A 22,354-nucleotide genomic window follows, 5' to 3' on the forward strand; every position below is an offset into this window, starting at 1 on the left:
CGGGGAGCTACAGTGTTGGGCTGGGTCGGCTGCTAGCTGGGCCGGCCAGCTGGCTGGGCCGCACAGGTAAGTCTTTCCCCTTTCTTTTTTGTTTTCTGTTTTATTTAATATATCTGCAACTGTGTTGAATTAATTAAAATACATAGGCAACTCCAAAATTCACCAAACTACTCCTGGTCCATAGTTGGATTATTTCCAACATGAAACATTTTAGTTTGGAGATATTTGAGCATTTAAATATTTTATATTATTTTAAATGCCCAAATTCAGATATCTATGATTTAATTCAAAGACCCTATGATGGCCTAGAAAAATGTGCACCACTTTTGTCAGAGGTTCTGAACCAAGGCTAAAATGATGGACATTTTAGAAGGGCATTTCAGGTTCATTGAAAAATTATTTTAGTAACCCTAGTTGGTTTCAGAGGGGACTGGGGGTTCTGTCATCCCCATTTCAAGTTTCTGATGAATGAGTAAACATGATGCAACACTCTAATGCATGACTAGCTAGGGTGTGACACACGGGCTCATCAGCGGAGATCAAGGAGAGGAAAGCTTTGCCCTACCCGCCTGACGAGAGAGGAAAGAAATATTTCACTAGATGATGCGGCTATAAGTTACTCCCTCCGTCCTATAATATAAGAATGTTTTTAACACTAGTGTAGTGTTAAAAACGTTCTTATATTTTGCGCCAGAGGGAGTATATCGGATTGTTATCACAAAATTGACGGTAGAGTTTTCGGAAGCTGAAATTAAGACGGCTTTGTTTCAAATGGGGCCAACCAAAGCCCCTGGGCCGGATGGTTTTCCGGTGATGTTTTATCAACGACACTAGTCGTTGCTAAAGAATGATGTGTGCACAGGGTGAAAGATTTTCTGTACGGGGTAGCAACACCGGAGACGTTTAATGATACGGTCATTGTCATGATTCCTAAAGTCAACTCACCGGAGTTGATGTCACAGTTTAGACCGATTAGTTTATGTAACGTGTTGTATAAAATCGCTACGAAGGTGCTAGCGAACCGGCTAAAGGTGATCCTCCCAATCATGATCTTGGAGGAGCAAAGCGCGTTTGTACTGGGGAAGCTTATCACAGATAATGTTCTGGTCGCCTATGAGTGTGTCCATGCTATTAGAAAGAGAACCCGAAAGAGACCGCTTTGTGTTATCAAGCTGGATATGATGAAGGCGTACGACCGGGTTGAGTGGTCGTTTCTGGAAAGGATGATGACCAGGTTTGGGTTTGCCGAGTCTTGGGTTCAAATGATCATGTGTTGTGTCACGTCGGCTCGTTTCTCCGTTAAGCTTAATGGAGGGATATCACACACCTTTATGCCGTCGAGGGGCCTTCGCCAAGGGGACCCCTTGTCACCGTACCTGTTTCTTTTTTGTGTGGAAGGTTTTTCGGCTCTATTAAAACAGGCGCAGCGGGCTGGTGAGCTCAAGGGGGAATCGTTTGGGAGCACTGGCCCCACGATAGCCCACCTTCTTTTCACGGATGACAGCATCGTGTTTCTTGAAGGCTCTCGAGGTAATCTTGAGACGCTTAAGGGCATTTTGCAGGCTTATGAAGTGGCTTCCGGCCAGAAAGTGAATATGCAAAAATCTTCTATCTTCTTTGGGAAAGGTAGCTCCAACACACACAAAGAACATCCTAAGGAGGTCATTGGAATTCAGTCGGAAGCGTTAAGTGAAAAATATTTAGGGCTTCCTACCATTGTTGGTAGCTCAAAGGAGGGGACGTTCAAATATGTCAAGGAGAGTGCTAAGGGAAAGGTTACTGGATGGAAGGGGCAGGGTTTGTCGAAGAAGGCACGGGAGGTGTTGGTAAAATCCGGCCTCCAATCTACCCCAACTTTTACCATGAGCTGCTTCCAACTCACCAAGAAATTGTGCGGGAACCTGACATCCATCTCTTCGAACTTTTGGCGGGGTGAAGCAAACGGTGAAAAGAAGGTTCATTGGATAGCCTGGAAGAAGATGTGCATGAGTAAGAAAGATGGAGGAATGGGCTTTAGGTATATGGAGGCTTTCAACCAGGCTCTTTTAGCAAAGCAAGCATGGAGGTTACTGCACTCCCCGTCCTCTCTTTGTGCCAGCGTTTTGAAGGCTAGATACTACCTGGATGGTTCAATCCTAAATGCCACTTGTCCGAGTGGAGGTTCGTACACGTTCAGGAGTATTCTACATGGCCGAGATCTATTGTTGGATGGATTGGTCTGGAGAGTGGGTGATGGCACGAGTATAAGAATTCACCATGATAACTGGTACCGAGGAAAGGATACCTTCGGCCACTGGGCCAGGTTTACGTACATGGAATATCGCGGGTGAGTGATCTGCTGAATGAAGATGGTGATGCCTGGGACCGAGCCACATTGGATGCAATGTTTACTCCGGATGATGTGCAAGATATATTTCAGATCACCATAGGGGGTCATGGGATGGAAGATGTCCCGGCTTGGAATTTTACAAACAACGGGCAGTTTACGGTCCGGTCGGCCTATCACTTATGCATGGACAAGAAGAGAGCAAGAACCGGACAGCCGGGCTCATCGTCTTCAGTTCCGAAGCATCGGGGCTGGCAGGCATTATGGGGAACCAGTGCACCGGGCAAAGCGATTATACATGCATGGAGACTGATGAAAAATGGGTTGGCAGTAGGAGCTGAGCTACTGCGAAGGCATATCAAGGACGGGGTGTTCTGCCCAGCATGTGGGCGTGAGGAGTCTCTACATCATTGGTTCTGGTCATGTTGCCACTCGGCTAGATTTTGGAAAGAGTTGGGCTCGGTGTTGGGGGTGAAGGTGGCTAACCCACCTGTCTCGGCGTGCTCCCAGAGTCGACTCACGGATTGGATGCTGCAGTGGCTGACGGAGGCAGATGAGGAAGCGAAATCTATGATGATACAAGGCCTATATGCGATGTGGCTGGCCAGAAACGACGCGCGGGAAGGAAGGAGGATTGAGGATCCTATGCAGGTTGCGAGAAGGGTAGCGACACTGATGGAAGAATGGAAGAAGGTTCATGGGGTCCGGGCTCCAACTGAAAAACATGCTGTCAAGGAACAATGGAAACCACCGGAGATAGGATGGGTGAAAGCTAACGTTGATGGGGCCATGGTTAAGGAAGGGATGGGCGGTGGTGTTGGCATCATTTTCCGGGATGAAGAGGGCGCATTCAAAGGGGCGGCCACCCACTTTTTCCCAGACTTTCCCAAGCCAGAGACAGCAGAGATACTAGCATGTAGGAAAGCGGTGCAATTGGCAATCCAGCGGGGTATTCAGAAGTTGCACGTGGAAACGGACACACAGGTGGTCGCCAGGATGATCGCTGGGATGGAGCGCAACTTATTGCCGGTGGGACAAGTGATTGAAGAGGTGAAAGCTATGGTAAGGACTAGAGAGGAGTTCAAGATCACATGGGTCAGGAGGACTGCTAATGGGGCAGCCCATTTGCTCGCTAAGTTAGGTGTTACCTCTCGTCTTTCGGGTTTTTCGGACTTAGTTCCCTCAGATTGTATTCTCAGTACTGTCTCAAATGAGATTCCTACCATAGGTTAATAAAGTGGGGTTTTGACGCTAAAAAAAAGCAAGATGTACATCCACTAAAACAAGACATGCATAGCTAAATCAAGATGTCAGCTTTTTTTCCTGAAAAATGTCAGTTTTTTCAAAGAAAGAAAGAAGAAATGCCATATATTAAAGTCGACCAACCAAACCTATGACCATCACTACAGAATTTAGTTACAGCTAAACCTTTCGGGAAATAAAAAATACAAAGCAAAGAGTGGTACAAAACAATTGATTTGATGGCGAACTCATTATCTTCCGCACACACATAAAAGAATGATTCACTTCTTTACGTGAGACGACATAGCCGGTTGCCGTCTCCGCAGAAGGGTTCTCTGCCTTCCTCCGGCACCGTCGCTGGTCCACCCCACCTCCGTTGGCCTTAGGGGCATGGAGGGGTAGTGGATCTCGGCCCTTACTAATGGGAGGGCTTCATTTTTAGATTTTCTTTTTGAGTTTTGTTAAGGTTGGTGTCCTGCTGAGGAAGGCAAGACGGCGGCGGCTCTCTGAAGATGGAATAAATGTCTTTACGCCTAGCCCCTGTTTCGGTGATGCATGTAATATCGTCGATGGGCGTGTGTAGGTGTGTCTCCGACGGATCTGTCTATGGTGGAGTTGCTCGGATCTGTTTGTCGTTCATCTTTGTTAGTGTGTCTTCGCGTTAGATCCTTCCAATATGCACTCTTCATCCGCGGCGGTTTATGTTCTGGTGCATTGGTTCTATGGGGCCTTAGCAGAACGACTTCTCGACTGTCTACTATAACAAGGTTTGTCCGGCTCCACCAAGGGAGGGGCGATGACAACGACATGCCTTCGGTTCGCTTCAGTGCTTGTAGTCGTCGCTAGGTGGTCTGCGGATCTGGATGTAATTTTTATTATTTTTAGTGTTCGTTGTATTATCATGATTGAAAATGAATAGATTGAAAGTGTTTTTTAAAGAAGCAAAAAACTAAAAGAAAAAACTTGCAATGGTAGCAATATGCTTTCCCAAAATTTGGTTTGGTGAGTGCTTATATAAGTAATCAGAGATTCAGAGCTCTCAAGTGTCAATACGCCATCCTACATATTTTTCAGGCGTAGCTACGTACGTATGCGATGCCCGATGTGAACCGGCCATGTCGCTGCATGCGGGTACTACTACGTACTTGCCCGCCCGCCCGCGCGCACAGCTGCCGGTCAACCGATTCCTGCCTAGACAGGACAATCCTACCTGACGGAGATGCTATGCCAATATGCGATCACGATACGATCCAGCCGCCTTTCCCTCCGGCGCCGGTCGCCGGTGTATACCGATACCGGCCTGCGTGGCGGCGGCGCACGTCGGCAGGTGGAAGCCGTGGAGATGGTCGACCGGCTCATGTTCTCGACGGACGGGAACCAACCGAAAGCTGAACCAAGTATAGGATCCGGGTCTGAGGCCAAACGCGCCCAAACGCACGCATGCATATATTCGCGTAGTTCACTTAGTTCTCGTGGAGAAAGCGAGTATCAATTAGTAGTAGGAGTAGTATATAAATCAGATCGAATCGCGCGCACACAGGATTTCATTTCACGTTTTCGTTTCTCCCGCACGCGGGTTTAGGCAGCTCGTATCAGCATCCATAGGTGATAGGTCGGTCGGCCCGCTCGCACTGCCGTAGCTGGTCGTGACGTCCATCGTCGCGAGAATGAGCGGAGGTCAACTTCAACATTTTAACTAGATCCTCTAACATATAGGGAAGGAAACTCACGGTGTTATAATGCTAACCTAGTGTAAAATGAAGAAGGTAAGTTAGGGACTGTTAGCAGGATGTTTGCCGTTGGTATTTACTATAGATATAAATAATCTAAAACTAATTTTATTTCACCATCAATTTGGCTGTATGTAATTGCTATAAGTGTAAACAATAGATTAGTAATTTTTAAATTAATTTAAATCATTTTAGCATTAATCTTATGGATTGAAAGAAGAGAAGTTAGGGTATTGTAGTTTCTCTAACTTTCCTTCTTTATGTTAGAGGATCCAATTCCCTCTTGTTGGTGGCCCCTATGGCTGCTTATTTTGGGTGCCCGGCAACCCAGATCTGGGGTTCGTCTTTGTGCGGGTGAAAGGAGCAAGTTTTGGGGGCATTGGGTGGCAGGATTGCGCTAGTGCAGCAGCAGGGGTGGCCAGCTGCATGCTTGCGGCCCACCGCCATGCGTGTGGTGGGTAAGGCTGGGTCCCTTCTGTCACCAGAGCAGCGGCTCCGGACGGTGGGTACGACGGCATCGTTTCGATAGGTGTCGTTGCGCGGGTGCTTGTGTGTCGCCTCGTCCATGTGGGCAGCGAGGTGGCTCACTCAGGTGGCGTCCGACACGCGGGTGTGGCCGTCACTACCATTCGGACTGTTCCGGGAGTCGTTTGCATCTCTCCTTGGTTGACCATGGCTGATGGACCTGGTTGGTGGGGTCTAGTCCTGAGCGAAAGCTCTGCCTGGTCGCGTCGGTGTCCGTGATGGCGACACTCTTATGCACCATTTCCCTCCTTAAAGGTGTCATTGTGGGTGGTCACATTCACCATTAGCTCTGGGTGAAAACCCATGGGATGGCAAGTTCTAGACTGGGCGGTGGCGGCGATGTGTCGTTGTGTCCTTGGAGACCCCATCAAGTGAGCAAGGTCCATGCTACTGGTCGCCAGGGTGAGCTGGTGGCTTCTTCTCGTCGTGTGTGCAGTCCATGCATCGTGCTCTCATGACGAGTGTGGTTTGGCGAGGCGGTTGTGCTCGAAGACCTCCCTTTGGTGCTCTCACACTAGTCTCCATCACGCTCTAGGGTGGTGAGTATTCCATCATCCGACGGTGCAGCGCCCTTCGAGCCGGGCGAGGAGCTAGGGGCTCCTTCTAACGATGGAACAGGATGGCACTGGTCAGCCATGCGCCCAAGCGATGGCAGTGTCATAGCCCCTTTCTCGGCTGATCCCCTTTCAAGATGGCTCCATTCACATCATTGGCGCTTCGGGCATGTGCGAGGGCTCTAGGGTCTCATTTTCTTACCTGTATTGAGTTGTTTTGCTGCTCCTGGGCATCCATGTATCTTGTCGGAGCTTTTTATTTCGCTTTTTTGGGGGGTTGTGTTGTATGTATCATTGGTTGTTTGGACTTCGTGTCCTCGGCTGTAAGGGCATCATTAATTTAACCCCGGGCATTAAGCCTTTTATCTAAAAAACATTTAAACTAGTTAAAAAACAGTGTTAAAAAGACTCTAAAAAATGCAATTTTTGAGTAAACTGCATCTTTTGCGGAATTGATTAAAAATTGACGTTTATTTTTTAGGAATTTGGGCCGAACATTCTACATACCGTTGATTCCATGCACGAGTCGTAGAGCACAAACAATTAGCCATGGCAGATTTTCATTTTGTTCAGGATAGAGGACCATCGCCGCGAATGCCTCCTCCCCTCCCCTCCCCTCACTCCTCTATCTTCCCATCCTTCTTCCCCCACTCCCCCTCCCATTTCTCTCCCACACCGTCACTCCATCGCCTATTCCTTCCTCCTCCCCTTTTGTTTTCTCCGGCGATGGCACCAACGGCGTTTCCCAGCAGTAGCGCAGTGGCGTGGCGCAGAGGCCGAGGCTCACGCGCGTGATGCGGTAGGCGGATTTCGGGCTAAGAGAGTTGTCGGAGAGATGGAAGGGAGGCGCGGCGGCGTTGCTCGAGGAGGCTAGGCATGGATGGGGAGCAGAGTTGTCCCCGACACGACACTGCTCGAGGTGTGGCGCTGCTCGAGGAGGTGTGGCGAGGAGACAACGTCGACCTTTTCCCCAGATGTGGTGCTCCCTGTAGTCATAAGTTTGGGGGAGACATAAAGGCTCGGGCTTGAGGACAGATGTGGCGGTCCTCAACTTCGTCGAGCTGCAAGGCCTCGTAATGTCCCTGCTCACCGCGGTCCACCTTCCTCGTTAACACGGGGGCTAATGACGCGGCAGAGGCCCACGCTTATCTGCTCGTGCCACCCCAAGTGGGGTGCAGAGCATGTCGCCGAGGTGACGCCGCAGCCGTAGTTTGAGCTGGACGACCATGACGACTCACCGTACAAGACTCCGGCGTTGGATCCCTCCCTTCCCTGCAGGTACCATCCTATTCAACCATCTCTCTTCATTATTGTAAACTTCATTTTTTGCAAAATTGCCATGCCATCAGACAGTAGAGGCATAACAGATTTTATGAGTGCAGTCTCACTATATTTGTAGAGGAGCATCATCATCGGTTTTAGAGAAGAGAGAGCAGATATCTACTAGATTATCTCCATGTGCATCGGCTAGACAAGCGCACAAAACACCATGGTAATTGGTAATTTAGTTACACCATGGAAACTTTCTTAATAAGATGGCATTTTTTTCTATGGAGCATGTAGGGAACATGGCAAACTAATTAGTTGCCATGCTCCACAAACACCATGTTAATGTTCCCTACTTCTCACCAAAACCAAGTGTTTGTGGAGCATGGCAAATTTAAGAACAAAACGTTCCATTACATGGCAATATACTTATGCTCTATAACATGGCAAATCTACTAATGCGCCCACGGTTTTGCTATTTGACAAAAGTGTTAAGGTGGTGGCAATTCTTAGATTAATGGTTTTATACCCGAGCTCCAAACTCTATATCATTTATCGAGAGAAGTGTTCACTGGGGTAGCAATTCTTAGATTACATTTTTTTGTCAAAGTTTTGCCATGTATGTCATCAGTTTCAGGGAATTGCAATGTTTACATTGCAGTTTTTTTAGGGCATCCAGTCTATAAATGACGACAATTTTTGTTATTGTTTTGCCATTTACACTAGAAACCTTTTTTTGTTAGAGTTTCTGTGTATCCCTCATTTTGTTGGCACGCCATATTTCTTATAATGACATGACAAATTTTGTGAATCCATTTTGTACTATTCCATGGCAATCTGTATCCACATAGCCATGTTTTTGGCATGATTCAAGGAGCTTTTTTTTACCAATGTAGACATGTTTTGCATAGTTTTTCACACATTTTTTCATAGCAATTTAGCTCTCTTTTCCCCAATACCACGAGTTTTTACTCAATTTAGCCATGCAAAACAAAATTTACCATCATAGTAGGCAGTCATCTTTTGGCGTCATACGTACACATTGCCATTATACAAATACTTTTCTTTACATATTTTCCGCATTACACACAGTTGCCATGCTAATACTATCGTAATGAGAGGTAGGATCATTTTGGCATGTTCTACATAGGGTTCTAATTTCATTTTTCATGCACCATTCCAATTTTGGCATTTGCCATGGCAATTTTTGTTCCCCTTTCATGATTTTTACATACACTGCAAAACATCATGGCAAATTATTGCTAAAACACCATGGCAAATTTTAATATGCATATGCAATGGTTCTTATACAAAGCATGACAGTTATAGCTAAAAGACCATGGGATTTTTAATTTGCATATACCATGGCAATTTTGATTCTTTTTCTTGTGTTTATATACCCGGAGAATTTCTTATAAAAATCATGGGAATTTTTTATTAAATATCACGGCAAATTTTATTACAGACCTACCATGGCAACTTTGTTTATAATTTGTGTTTGTATTGTTCATTCTATTTTCCATGGCAATTTTTAGTTGAACGCCATGAAAAATTTCAATATACATCTGCCACAACATGTTTTTCCTAATTTGTGTTATTTTACATACGCGGAAAATTCTCATACAACACATGGAAATTTATATTAAAATAGCATGGAAAAAATTTAATATCAATCTGCCATGGAATTTTTTTGTTCATTACTTTTATTTATACTATTCATTGTTTTTTCCACAACAAATTGCCATACAAAACATGGTGCCTTTTTTAAAAAATATGACCAATTTAAATCTGAATTTTCCATGGCAACTTTTTTATAATTTGTGTTTGTATTGTTCATTCTATTTTTCCATGGCAATTTCCATACAAAGCATGGCATTTTTAATTAAAACACCAAGGCAATTTTCAATATACATCTGTTATGTCATTTTTTCCATAATTTGTGTTATTCTACATACGCAGAAAATCTCTCATACAACACATGGTAATTTAAATTAAAACGGCATGGAAAATTTGAACTTTTGAATCTACCATGGCAAGTTTTTGGTCATATTTTTTGGTTCTACTCTTCATTCTACTTTTTCCCATGGTAATTTTTGCCACGGCAATTCCGCAAAATTGCTAGGTGAGCATTATTAGGGATGTTGCTAGAATATTTTTGTCATGCGTCTTTTTAGAAATAAAAATGTTGTAAAACTTGACATTGTAAAATAGTCCTGTCAACTTGACTGGATTTTTTTTGGAAATTTTCACTTGCAATATCAAAATACTTCTGTCAGACAAATCCTATAGTTTGTTGTCGGAGATAGTCTATACTCTGTCAATTCTTTCTTTGCACGAGCAAAGTTTCTCTTCAGAGTAACACATGCTTCCTGATCAATTTCACCTTGATTGGATAATATTGTTGCTTCAATTTGTAAAATTCTATGACGACAATTTCTTGATTCCTCACCAGTATCACCAATAAAACTTTTAATTCTTGTATTAAACTGTTGTCGACCCTGCTTGGTTGGTGCAACGCTTCATTATGTGGAATTTCGGTATCATCAGTACCCCTCTGTTTATGAAAACATGCAAGTCTCATGATACAAGAACAATATTATAGAATATTGAGAACTTGTAATTTTTTTAATTGTATCAAATATTAATAAGTATCATTTTTTTAGGGACATACCACTATGATGTGGCTACAAAAAACACCAAAATGTTGATAAAGACCACACTCACAGGTATAATAACCAACTGATTCATCCACTGTTATTTTGTATGTTACTTTGCACCAAGCATATATATATTAGTTCTGCCTGAACATGCTTCGCCACAAATATATTTGTGTCACTCCTTGGGACAAGAACATAAGAAGCTAATTTCAGCAGTTCATTGATGAATAATTTATACATCTTGCTTCTATATATGACTGAAGCATGTTTTTCGAACGGAAAACCCCATTGTACTTTTAGACTTTTCTAAAAAAAAGAAATGAAAATAGATTTAGTTTTTTATGTAATGAAAAGTTTGCTAACCTCAAATGCAAGAAGACAAAATATGATTATGTAAGATATACCTGTTTGCTTTTTCGTTCATTATCTGCATTTGTCTCTGTCATCAGTAAGTTTAGTACATTGAGTTATAAAACTATTCAGTGAAGAATTACGTGATAAAGAATTTTTCAGAACCATGTTTGCACTTTCACTACGTTGTGTGCTACACATATTTGCACAAAATACTCCATAAAAATATGGCTTTGCCCACAGTTTCCTACATTCATAAGCTCTTATCATGAAAGGTGCATTTTTCAATTCCTTATTTCTCAGTGATCAGTCTCCATCCAATATCAAACTCTTCAGTTGTTAGCATATGGTTCACCACTTTATGAAAATCATCAGGAAAGGGTAGATATTTTTTGTAAACCTGTGCCATAAGTTCTTGAGCCGAGTGAAAAACGTGACATCTGCAGCTTGTTTTGGAGAACACTTAAGTTATTGCATTAGTCATTGCTCTTGCTTGAGCAGCAAATAATTTTCTATATCATTAGAATGATTATATTATTGCATACAAATAGAAATAAATTAACATTATTTTTCTTACCAGTTAGAATTGTAACAGGTGGCTTTCCTCCCATCATTGCTATAAACTTTGAGAATGCCTACTAAATATTTTCCTCTTTTTCACTCAACGGGACACTAGCAAATATAACACTATCAAAGTGGTTGCTGACACCGATAAACATTCCAAAAGGCATCATGTATACATTTGTGTCATACGTCGTGTCAAATTTAGTTGCATCACCAAAATATTGATATAAATCCTTGTTTCTACAACAAGTCCACATCAGGGACTTCGGTGTATTACCATCATCAACCTAGGCAGTGAACGCAAATCTATCATCCTTTGCTAGCATATCTCTGAATTTCTACATAAGTTTGGTAGATTTTCAATTGCAATATTTGAATATACTGTCGCAACAGATAAATATTCTCCTCTTTTTAACTCAACAGATTTTCAGTTGCAATATTTGAACATAATGTTCGAAGCTTCCGTTTACTAAAAGGAACACTGTCCGTTGATCCATACAACCCACTAATTATTGAATTGACACGGCCAACTGGAACATTATTATCTCTCAAGTGTCTTATTAGCTCGTTAGTTGGCTTGTCAATATGCTGATGTGAATGCAAATGCTTCTTCTTAGCACAACTTTCCACCAATGGATGATTGTGTTCTTTCGTCAATGCAGTGATGTACCATTCTGCTTTGTCATTTATGTGTATTCTCAATCTAGCTTGGCACCCACATCTTGTTGTAGAAAACTTTGTATTCTTGTTTTTTTTTCTCTAAAATCATATAAAACGTCATTTTTAAAATAATAAACTACACAAGATTAAGAAGATTATTATGTATTATAATATTACTACTACTACTGCTAGTTGACAATTAAATTCTTGCATCATGCGTACACCTTTGACAATGTCATATACGTCTCCAAATCTTATGCTAAATCCAAGCACCCAAGAGTAAGAATTTTAGAATCCGAATGATTGAGCAACTGATTCAAATTTTATGCCAAATTGATGTTTAAATATTGGTACCGACTTGTCAGCGCAATAATCCCCCATTCCAATTTTCAGAGCATCAAAGTTTAGTTTCCCTAAGACAAAATATGCAATATTATTATAATATAATTGACAAAAATTAATTAAACCATGTTTCATAATACTTTTTTAACAGATACTACAATCATTTGTTGCACAATTTTCTTCCTTTTCATCTAGGTTTGCTTGGTCGATATTAGTGATTTCACCATAGGAATGTTCTTCTATTACAGTTGAATGCACCTTTGTTGATAGTCACAATATTGCCTAGAATGAACTCTGTCAACCATATAGTTAACTTATAAGACAAAACATTTCTTTTGATAAAGATGCAGAGTTAAAACTTCTAATATTAGAATACTAACCTTAAGTTTGGTAGAGATATAGCATCATCATCATCTGATAAATTGCATCCTTGTTTAAGGCTTGTAGTATCATTGATCGATGATTTCATATTTACATGACATGAAAATTATAATGATCATATACATGTCAATTACATAAATAGTAATTGATAGAACACACAAAAATTATTTCTACTTTTCCTTGGTTCAATGTATATTTGAGGCCTTTCAAGAAAGGTCAGTAGATCCATAAAGGTTCCCCTCTTAATATTTCATCGTCCATCTGATAAGTTCATACGACATCAATAAGTAGTGAAATGCTAAACAAATATATTTAACAAAATGTATTGTAATTTCATAAAAATGTACTGGCAACCAGACTACACTTAAAGCCATAATCAAACATTCCAATACAGTTCACATAACAATATTTCATATGGTAATCAAAATTATAACACTTGTGACTTTTTCCCAACTAAAATGAAACTGAATATGAATAATATGTAATTTATGAACCATAAAAGCAAATTTGTTCAACTAATTATCTCTTAAAGTTCATCATATGCATTTTTGTTAAGATTAATTATTCAAAAAGATAAAAATTAATTTGTTAAATCACACATAGATCCATTAAACGCGTTTTTAGGTAGATTCTTCTTAAGAAGGAGTCTAGGAAATTAGATACTTTAGATGGAAGAACATAGATGGAAAAAAAAGCGTCAATACTTTCTGTTCATCTGCACTTGGTTCAACCTAAACAACCCCAAAAAAACAACCGTCAACAAATTACTAATATATAGAAACAACCGAACCCTAGAATGACGAAAACAATGGCAAGCAAGAAAGAGATAAAAAAAATTGAGAAGATCTTGCAACTATCCAAACGTAGAAGACCACCGATGTATGTTTGAGCTGCCAATGTGGAAAAATCAGAAGATAAAGCAGAGATCTAACCTTAAGACTTAAGAGGCGCTCCAATGGCGACAAACAGAACAACGGGGGGAGAAGAGCGAGAGAGTGGCTATGAACAGAACATCTGGCAAGGAGATATATTCGTTTTTATCAGACTGGACGGTTCGGAAGTGACATGTGTATCAGGTATTTGTATTCCGCTCAAAACTTTGCTGGGTATATCTACTCCTAGTTCAATAACTCTCTTTACTTCGCTTATATGCACAGAAGCAGCATGCATCTTGGGCCAGTTGCGAACGGTGGATCCTTTACCTGTACATACATGCTCCGCTAGAAAATGTGAAAACATGGCTAGCTGATCGCTCCATGACATACTAGAGCACGTAGCCTAGGTAGTAATACATAGTACCAAATTAATTAAATTAAACTAAATGCATCTTTGATTCGCAAAATAAAATAAAATAAAATGCATCTTCAACCAAACAACAGCCCACCAATCATTGTGTCCTCTTGTACATTCAGGTTACACACCTAGCATATGCCATCATAATTCACACTGCCTGTCTACCCAATGCCAGTGCCCCACCAAAAGAAGAATGTGAGTGACCTTGTATTTGACTACCAGCGCCACAATTCATCTAATGATCATACCATGTGAAATTTTAATACTATGCATCAGTAATTTACTCCCTCCGTTCCTAAAATATTTGTCTTTTTAGAGATTTCAAATGAACTACCACATACGGATGTATATAGACATATTTTATAGTGTAGATTCACTCATTTTGCTCCATACGTAGTCACTTGTTGAAATCTCTAGAAGACAAATATTTGGGAACGGAGGGAGTATTTCCAAACCAACCAACAACTACGGACGCAGTTCCTCTGACGTACGGCGCACTCGCTGACGTGTGGACCCGGACCCACGCGTCAGTGGCCCAACGTCAGGTGGCCGTACGTCAGGGGATCCGGCTCCACAGCAATCATACTCTTTCCACCATTTTCTTCTGCAGGTTCTGCATGGATACATGTCATCACAATACCTAAGTGCTCACAAGACGATACCTAGTACGCATTACACTAGCTTATACATACATACCACCACCTTATATTTTCTACTGTACTTACCATCATGTCACCAGCTTAACGACTACCATCATGTCAGCAGAGGAATTGCGAGGCAGCAACCAATCTTGAGGACTCAACACTTTACTACTTCATGGACTCCGCGCTCTAGAATTAAGACTCGGCTAATCTCTCTCTACCCAGGCTGGCCGTGCAAATGAACGTCTACTCTGCGTCGCTTCCTGATGAAACAAACTCCTCTACCAGCTCGAACGCATCGATCTCCGCAAAGTAGGCCCTTCGCTCCTTGATGAAATCCTCGCTCGGTCCCAGGGACTCATCGCAACTCATCTCCTCCATCTGCAGCTGCTCTTTCCTGCTGCTGCTTGTTACCTACAATTCATTCATTCATGCACACATAGCGGCGACAAAATAAGATAAGAGACTTCACCTTCTTTTCTTCTAGTAAAACCAACGGCAGTTCCACAAATGGAGAAATAAACAGGGAGGGACCTCATAATTTCCACAACAAGGCCTGCTGGATATATTTACCTTCCTTGTCTTTTTTCTGGGAGGCAAAGATGCCCCAGGCAGCCCGTCTCCAGTCTTCAGCCTTGATTTACTGGAGGCATACAAGGGGGGGATCAAAGGCTCTGTGCGCGGCTGCTCTTCCCTTGTTACCTAACATTCATGCAAACACCACAGCGACGTAATAAGATAGGAGTTCACCTTCTTTTCAAAATACACCAAAGGCAGTTTCATGAACGGGGAAAGGTCCGCAGGGTAGTAAAACAGGGAGGGCTGCTAGATGCCAAATAAAAAGTTGACATGATAATACTTGAGCAGAAAGCTCATATATACATACCTTCATTATCTTTTTGCTGGGAGGTGTTGATGCCCCAGGCAGCACGTCTCCACTAGTCTTCGCCTTTGTTTTACAAGAGGCATACAAGGGGATGATCAAAGACTCTGTGCGCGGCTGCTCTTTCCTTGTTATCTGAAATCCAGGCACAGCAGCAAGGAAATAAGAAAGAGTTCATGTTACCAGAGACTATCATGAATGGAGAAAGACCTGCTGGGTGGCAAACAGGGAGAGATCTCATAATTTCCATATGTAAATAGTTAACATACTGATTGCTGAGCAGAAACCAGACATATGTGCATATACCTTCCTTGTGTTTTTGCTGGGAGGAGATGACGTCTCAGGTAGCACGCCTGCAGTCTTCACCTTAGGTTTACTGGAGGTATGCAAGGGAGAGATCAATCAATCAATCAATCAATATGAAATAATCATTATAACTTGCTATTTGGAATTGTGGTCGGTGTTCACCGTTACACAGAGTTTGACACAGAGGAGCAGCAGGAAAAAAAAGTGGAACAAATGAATGGATGTTTTAGTTAAACATGAGGTGGAGCTGACTAAAGCTAGAATACTAGATGATTTTAAGTGTAATAATGCCCACCCACAGTTCTAAAAATGATGTAATGCATTCCCAATATTCATCAAGTAAGTGCTGGAACAGTCTATGGAAATCATGGTGAGTGGAGTGCTGATATACAACATACCTGATCCTTTGAATCTTGTTTAGATGAGTATTGGAACTTTGAAGCTCCCTTGTGGATTTATCCTTGCCCTTAGTCGTAGAAACTAGTGCCAGAAAAGATAATCAAATCAAATAAAGGAACCAATCAGCGGTCTAACTCACAGTAATTAATTACTGGCAAAAAAAAAGGAAATCAAATGAAATAAAGGAACCAATCAAAGTGCTAGCGTTACGAGGAGCAAAGTCGGAAGAGACATAGTGAATTTGACTAGCAAGTGTGGAGTTCTCTTATTCTTTGACCGGATGACTGTTTACTCAATTGCGTCGCGCGAACGTTCTCTCATAAAAAAAAATTCCATTCTCAATTTCTTTCGTCGTGGAAACTAGTACAAATGCCTTTTCTTCTTTCCAATATGAAGAAACAGAAGGCGCAATATTACTTACTGTCAGTGAAGCTAAGAAAGGGAGGAATAGTTTTCACATGACAACAGAGAAGAAAGACTATCCATTTTCTGCAGAGCATTCCGGTAACATTGGGCAACAGAAGCGATTGCCTTGGAGCGGAGCACGGGTGAGAGCATCCAGGTACAGCATGCCTAGTTGCTTCAGCTTAGCACAAATTAAACTAGGGCTGGGATTATCAAATTAGTAGAGGAGCACAAATTAGAGTAGCCTGAATGGGCAGTGAATGGATAATTAAGCACGCCAATATTGCTGGTAGGATCAAATTCAGCAGCAGCGGCGGTTGTCAGCAGGGATGGGATGGGGGATCCATCAGCATTCAGCAATCAGCAACCCCTAGGCTAGGGGCGCTAGGCAAGGCTAGGAACAAGCAAGCCAGTGATTCCCGAATCCAGCGAAACCCTAGCTACTAAGCTGGCCCTTACTGAATAAGCAAGGGAAGGGAGAGGTTGCTCTGCTCACCGGAGAGGGCCGCGGGCGGAGGAGGCGTGGGGATGCGGGGAACGGTGGAGGAGCCAATGCTGCTGGCGCTGCTGGCGGGGCTCGTGCGGTGCTGGGGATTGCGCTTCAGGCGGGTGATGGCGGAGGCGGCGGAGGAGAGGTTCGTGAGGTCGGCGAGAGGCAGCCGCCGGCGCGAGCGCCGCAGCAGCATCTCGTCGCCTCCTCCGGCTCCGGCGACGGCGGCCATCACGCACCCACCTGCGCTTCCCCTCTCTCGCCGATGCGGTGGACTGGACTGGACTGGACTGGAGGAGGAAACCGACATCGATATGGGCTTGGGCTTCAGTCCGAAAAATGGCCCAGAAACCAGGGCTTATGATTGTCCCTAGTAGTACACACTTCTCAAAAAATGCTGGAAAGAAAACATACTTCTCAAAAAATGAAAAGATTGTCCCTTGTACATTGTTCTCGCCTCTTCCTTCCCCAAAAAAGTGTTCAAATGCAAATGCAGATGAATCAAAGTTGCCGCAATACATTATTCAGTACTAAAACGACTATATTATCGCAAGATAAGAAATGCTCTTTACATTGTCAAACAAGAAACTAACACATGGGACCCACAAAAAATAAAAATAAACTAGTTTTTTTTTGAGAATCTCACAAAGCTTTATTACTGAATCATAATGTTCATAGGTACAAAAAGAAGATCGCCGGATTGTCCTAGCCAAGTGTGTCGGCCAAACCCTAAAGATAACGCATGCTTTGCGAGATTATGGGCCTCCGTATTGGAGGTCCTATACTCATGAGTAAACGAACATGAAATAAAGGTAGTTGCTCTAGCCTTGATTTCCTCGACAATGGCTCCAAATTTCGCTGAGCTTCCCTGTCTGATTGCATCTACCACCACCTTGCAATCAGAGGCAACAAGTAAATGGTTGATATAGAGATCTTCTGAAAGTGCTAATGCCTCCCGAACAGCTAGTGCTTCTAGCACCTGGGGGTTGTGCAGTCGTCTGAAAACGAGAGCTGACGCTCCCATGAACAAACCCCTCTCATCCCTGCAAACCACACCAACTGCGCCAAACGTACCTGGGCGTGACACGGCCGCGTCCACATTGAGTTTGTAGTAATCTGTTGGTGGTGGAATCCACGTACGGGGTCGTGGTACTGCTATCCCATGTGCTTCCTCCTTCTTCTTCAAAAACTCTATGTCTGATAAGTAAGCTTTGATGAAGTTGTCAGTGGCAAACGGAGTCTGGTATATATCCTCATGTATAGCTTTCCGTCTTGCACTCCAAATCGCCCATAAAGTAACAATCATCAACTGAAATTGCTCCGGTGGAAGAGAGTCATTCATGGCAAAGAGCCACAGCCGTGCGTCAGGTTCTGAGGTTGCCCACATGTGCTCGACCATCTCGGCTTCTGAAAGTGCCCACACACACCTAGACACATTACACTCCAGCAAAGAATGCCGCCAGCTATCCTGCCCTCCGCATAGGGAGCAAGCACTCGTAGTGGCCATATGACGATGGTTTAGGACATCTCCCGTAGGGAGTGAGTGTTGCGCCAATCGCCAAGTGAAAAAGCGCAGTTTCGGTGGCACTGACATGTTCCATAGCGAGTTCCACCCCCTCATCTCATGTTTAGAGTTGGAAGGATCCTCCCTTTCCTCCAGCCATGCCTCGCGCCCAATCTTGATCTTGACAATCATCTTATAAGCTGACCGTACAGAAAAACGCCCCCTTGGATCATCATTCCACGCCCAGAAATCGTCCACAAGCCGTGTATAGAGCGGTATTTGCAAGATCGCCTCCACATCAATGGGTATGAACACCTGTCTAAGCAAGTCCTCTCGCCACGCAGCTCTAGTGTGGTCGATCAGATCAGAAACCAGTTGCGGTGGGTCAGCAACTAAGGAGGCTACCGGCTTCATCATTCCGTCCCTTGGGATCCAACTATGTTGCCATATGTTCGTGGTAGTTCCATCACCAATACGCCGGATAGCTCCTTGGGTGATAATATCTCTCCCATCAAGTATAGATCGCCACACCTGAGAAGGATGTGGACCTAGTTGAGCTTCAAGGACTGTACATTGTGGAAAATATGATGCTTTAAGGATTTGTGCACTAAGAGAGGAGGGATCATTCAATAATCTCCAAATTTGCCGAGACAAAAGTGCCAAGTTGAAGATTTCTATATCCCGAAAGCCAAGTCCTCCCAAACTTTTCGGTCGGGTCATCAAATCCCAAGCTACCCAACATGGTTTCCTCTTGCCTCTCTTGCTCCCCCACCAAAACTGATGAATGAGTGACGTAATGCTTCCACAAAGGCCTCGAGGTAATCTGAAGCAAGACATCGAAAACACTGGTAAAGCTTGAGCCACAGATTTTATGAGAACCTCCTTTCCTGCCACTGATAAAAGTTTCTCCATCCATCCCTTTATCCTTTCCCAAACTCTGTCTCGTAAATATTTGAAGGTGCCATTTTTGGACTGTCCAACATCGGTCGGCAGACCCAAATACTTTTGACTCAAAGACTCATTCTGCACATTAAGTATATTCTTTATCTCCACCCTGAGGGTCTCCGGGCATCCCTTACTGAAAAATATGGACGATTTATCATAGTTTACCCTTTGGCCCGAAGCCAAGCAATATGCATCAAGTAGGTTTGAAACCTCATTTGCCCCCTGGACACTAGACTTGAAAAGCAGCAGGCTGTCATCTGCAAACAAAAGGTGGTTCACTACCGGAGCCGTGGGCGCCACCTTTATGCCACCGAGCACTAATGACTGAGAACTGTGTTTTAAAAGGCACGAAAGGCCCTCCGCTGCAATCAAGAATAAGTAAGGGGAAATAGGATCTCCCTGCCTGATACCCCTGGAAGGTGAGAAGCTCTCTAATCTTTCTCCATTAAACAAGACCGAGAATGAAACAGAAGTGATCATGCTCATAACTGTATGGATCCAATCTGGTGCAAAGCCAAGCTTAACCATAATTGCCTTTAGATAAGGCCACTCTAGTCTGTCATATGCCTTCATCATATCAAGCTTAAGTGCACAAAAACTGTTTGTCTTGGATCTGTGTCTCTTCATGAAGTGCAAACATTCATACGCACAAATAATATTATCCGTGATCAACCTCCCGGGAACAAAGGCTGATTGCTCCTTTGAGATAATATCTGGCAATATCAACTTCAATCTATTCGACACCACTTTAGAAGCTATTTTATAAATCACATTGCAAAGGCTGATAGGCCTAAACTGGGTAAGGAGAGTGGGATTTTGTACCTTGGGTATCAACACGAGTACCGTATCATTAATGCTTGCAGCAGTCTCCTCTCCACGGACGATCCGAAGCACCACTTTAGTTACTTCATCCCCACAAATGTCCCAGTGGCGCTGATAGAAGTGTGTAGGAAAACCATCTGGCCCCGGTGCCTTCGTAGGAAACATCTGAAACAGGGCCTGCTTTACTTCCTCATTTGTGTAAGGAGCGCAAAGCGAAGCATTCATCTCTGGTGTCACTTTCCGAGGCACATGTTGTAATACATCATCTACCCCCTGTACACCTTCCGTCGTGTACAAGGTTTTATAGAAATCTGTCACAAGTTGTTTCATCTCAGCCTTGTCCTCTACTCTTATACCCAACGCATTGTGTAGGGCTCGAATCATATTCTTCCTACGCCGCATATTTGCTCTCATGTGAAAAAAATTTGTGTTGCGATCACCCGCAGTCAGCCACTGTATGCGCGATCTTTGTCTCCACATTAACTCCTCCCTATGATAGAGCTCAACCAGTCGTTCATTCAACTTTTGCTCAAGGTGATTTGGAGCAGTCCTAGACGGAACACTCCAAAGCCTCTCTAGCTCCGCTTTTGCCTTCTTGATCTCCTTCCTAACACTTCCAAAAGTTGCATCCTCCCATGCCGAGAGGTTCTTTGACAGAAGCTCCAATTTTCTGCGAATCCCCTCAACTCCTTGATCCGCTTGCAGTTCGCTCCATCCTGAGCTGATAGTGTCACGCCATGATTCATGTGACTCCCACATCACTTCGTACCGGAAGCTCGGTTTAGGGCGTGGTAAAACCTCTTCAAACTGCACGAGTATTGGTCCATGATCCGAGGACGCCGAAGTTAAGTTTGTAACCTTGGCCATAGGGAAAAGAGCCGCCCAATCAGCTGTGGCCATCCCTCTGTCAAGCCTCACGCGGGTGTAGGATCCCCCGGTCACTTTTTTCTCAAAGGTCCAAAATCTGCCATGATAGCCCAAGTCCATCAACATGCAAACGTCAACCGCATCCCGGAAACCTTGTATTTGTGCATTACTCCGATTAGCAGCTCCCTCATGTTCATCCGGACGTAAAACTTCGTTAAAATCGCCCAAACACAGCCAAGGGAGGTTGCTGAAAGACGCCAACCCCTTTAGGAGATCCCATGTTTGGTGTCTCAGTTGTGTCTGGGCCTCGCCATACACGCATGTCAACCTCCATGGGTCTTTCCCTTCCTCTACCACCTTTGCATCAATATGATAAACAGAATCACCCAAGATCTCAACCTTTATTGTATTATTCCAAAAAATCCCTATTCCTCCACTTCTTCCTTGACTATCTATCGCATAGGCATTATCATAGCCCAAAGTGTTAGCTAAAGCTTCTACACGTGCACCCTTTATTTGAGTTTCAACAATACACAACACGGTAGGGGTAAATTTCTTCGCAAAGTCGCGAAGCTCACGAACTGTCGCGGCTTTACCCGCGCCGCGACAGTTCCAACAGAATGAACTCATTGCGCCCGGCGGCACTCCTTGGAGGAGCCCGCCGATCCATCATACTGGTCCTTGCCACATTCCACTCCATCTGTCACCATACTCGGTGTCCCTGCATCAGACAGCTCCTTAAACAAGGTTCCTTTATTGCCAACATCTTTCTTCCGTCGCTTCACCTCTTTCCTTGGAGACACATATACAGGCGGCATCGGTGGAACCCCGGCCGGCTTTCCAGAGATTACAAGAGCTATAGAGCTCACTGGGACCACGTCCCCTTCTCCATCATCGCTCGACTGAACTGTCTCTGGATGGTTCTTGTCCGAAGATTGCCTCTTGTTACTTGCCACCACTACCCCCAGCATTGCAGCAGTCGGTTCCTCGATCATACCCTTGAGCTCGCTTGGCCCCGACACTTCTGTGGTCATTGCATTGTCCTCTTTTTCATCCTGCCTCCCCGCCTCCCTGCGAGGTTCATTCTGATATGTATTGAAGCGCCAACTTTGATTGGGGTTATACTGCTCTCGCCCCCTACCTCTTCCTCCTGCATTCCTTGGGCCGCCTCGTCCCCTCTGGTTACAAAAACCACCTCTGC

At 43.6% G+C, this 22,354-nt stretch overlaps 1 protein-coding gene across 1 annotated transcript; it reads right to left on the minus strand.

The window, feature by feature from the left end:
- Nucleotides 1-14,474: 14,474 nt before the first annotated feature.
- LOC123066425 (uncharacterized) lies at nucleotides 14,475-17,320 on the minus strand. The gene is made up of 6 exons (XM_044489515.1): nucleotides 17,022-17,320; nucleotides 16,120-16,201; nucleotides 15,722-15,791; nucleotides 15,419-15,550; nucleotides 15,106-15,234; nucleotides 14,475-14,946 (listed from the first exon to the last, which is right to left on the minus strand). Exons 1-6 carry the CDS (start codon nucleotides 17,245-17,247, stop codon nucleotides 14,779-14,781), a joined length of 807 nt encoding a protein of 268 aa, XP_044345450.1. The 5' UTR covers nucleotides 17,248-17,320; the 3' UTR covers nucleotides 14,475-14,778.
- Nucleotides 17,321-22,354: the final 5,034 nt, after the last annotated feature.

Source organism: Triticum aestivum, chromosome 3B, assembly GCF_018294505.1.
Source record: "Triticum aestivum cultivar Chinese Spring chromosome 3B, IWGSC CS RefSeq v2.1, whole genome shotgun sequence".
NCBI classification, from domain to species: domain Eukaryota; kingdom Viridiplantae; phylum Streptophyta; class Magnoliopsida; order Poales; family Poaceae; genus Triticum; species Triticum aestivum.

What these genes read in the sequence shown, in the direction of transcription:
- LOC123066425 (XM_044489515.1), bottom strand. Translation starts at nt 17,247, where the DNA reads ATGGCCGCCGTCGCCGGAGCCGGAGGAGGCGACGAGATGCTGCTGCGG. An exon ending in CCAGCAAAAACACAAGGAAG is followed by an intron (nt 15,551 to 15,721) that starts GTATATGCACAT and finishes CCTGGATTTCAG; the next exon opens with ATAACAAGGAAAGAGCAGCC. An exon ending in CCAGAAAAAAGACAAGGAAG is followed by an intron (nt 14,947 to 15,105) that starts GTAAATATATCC and finishes AATGAATTGTAG; the next exon opens with GTAACAAGCAGCAGCAGGAA.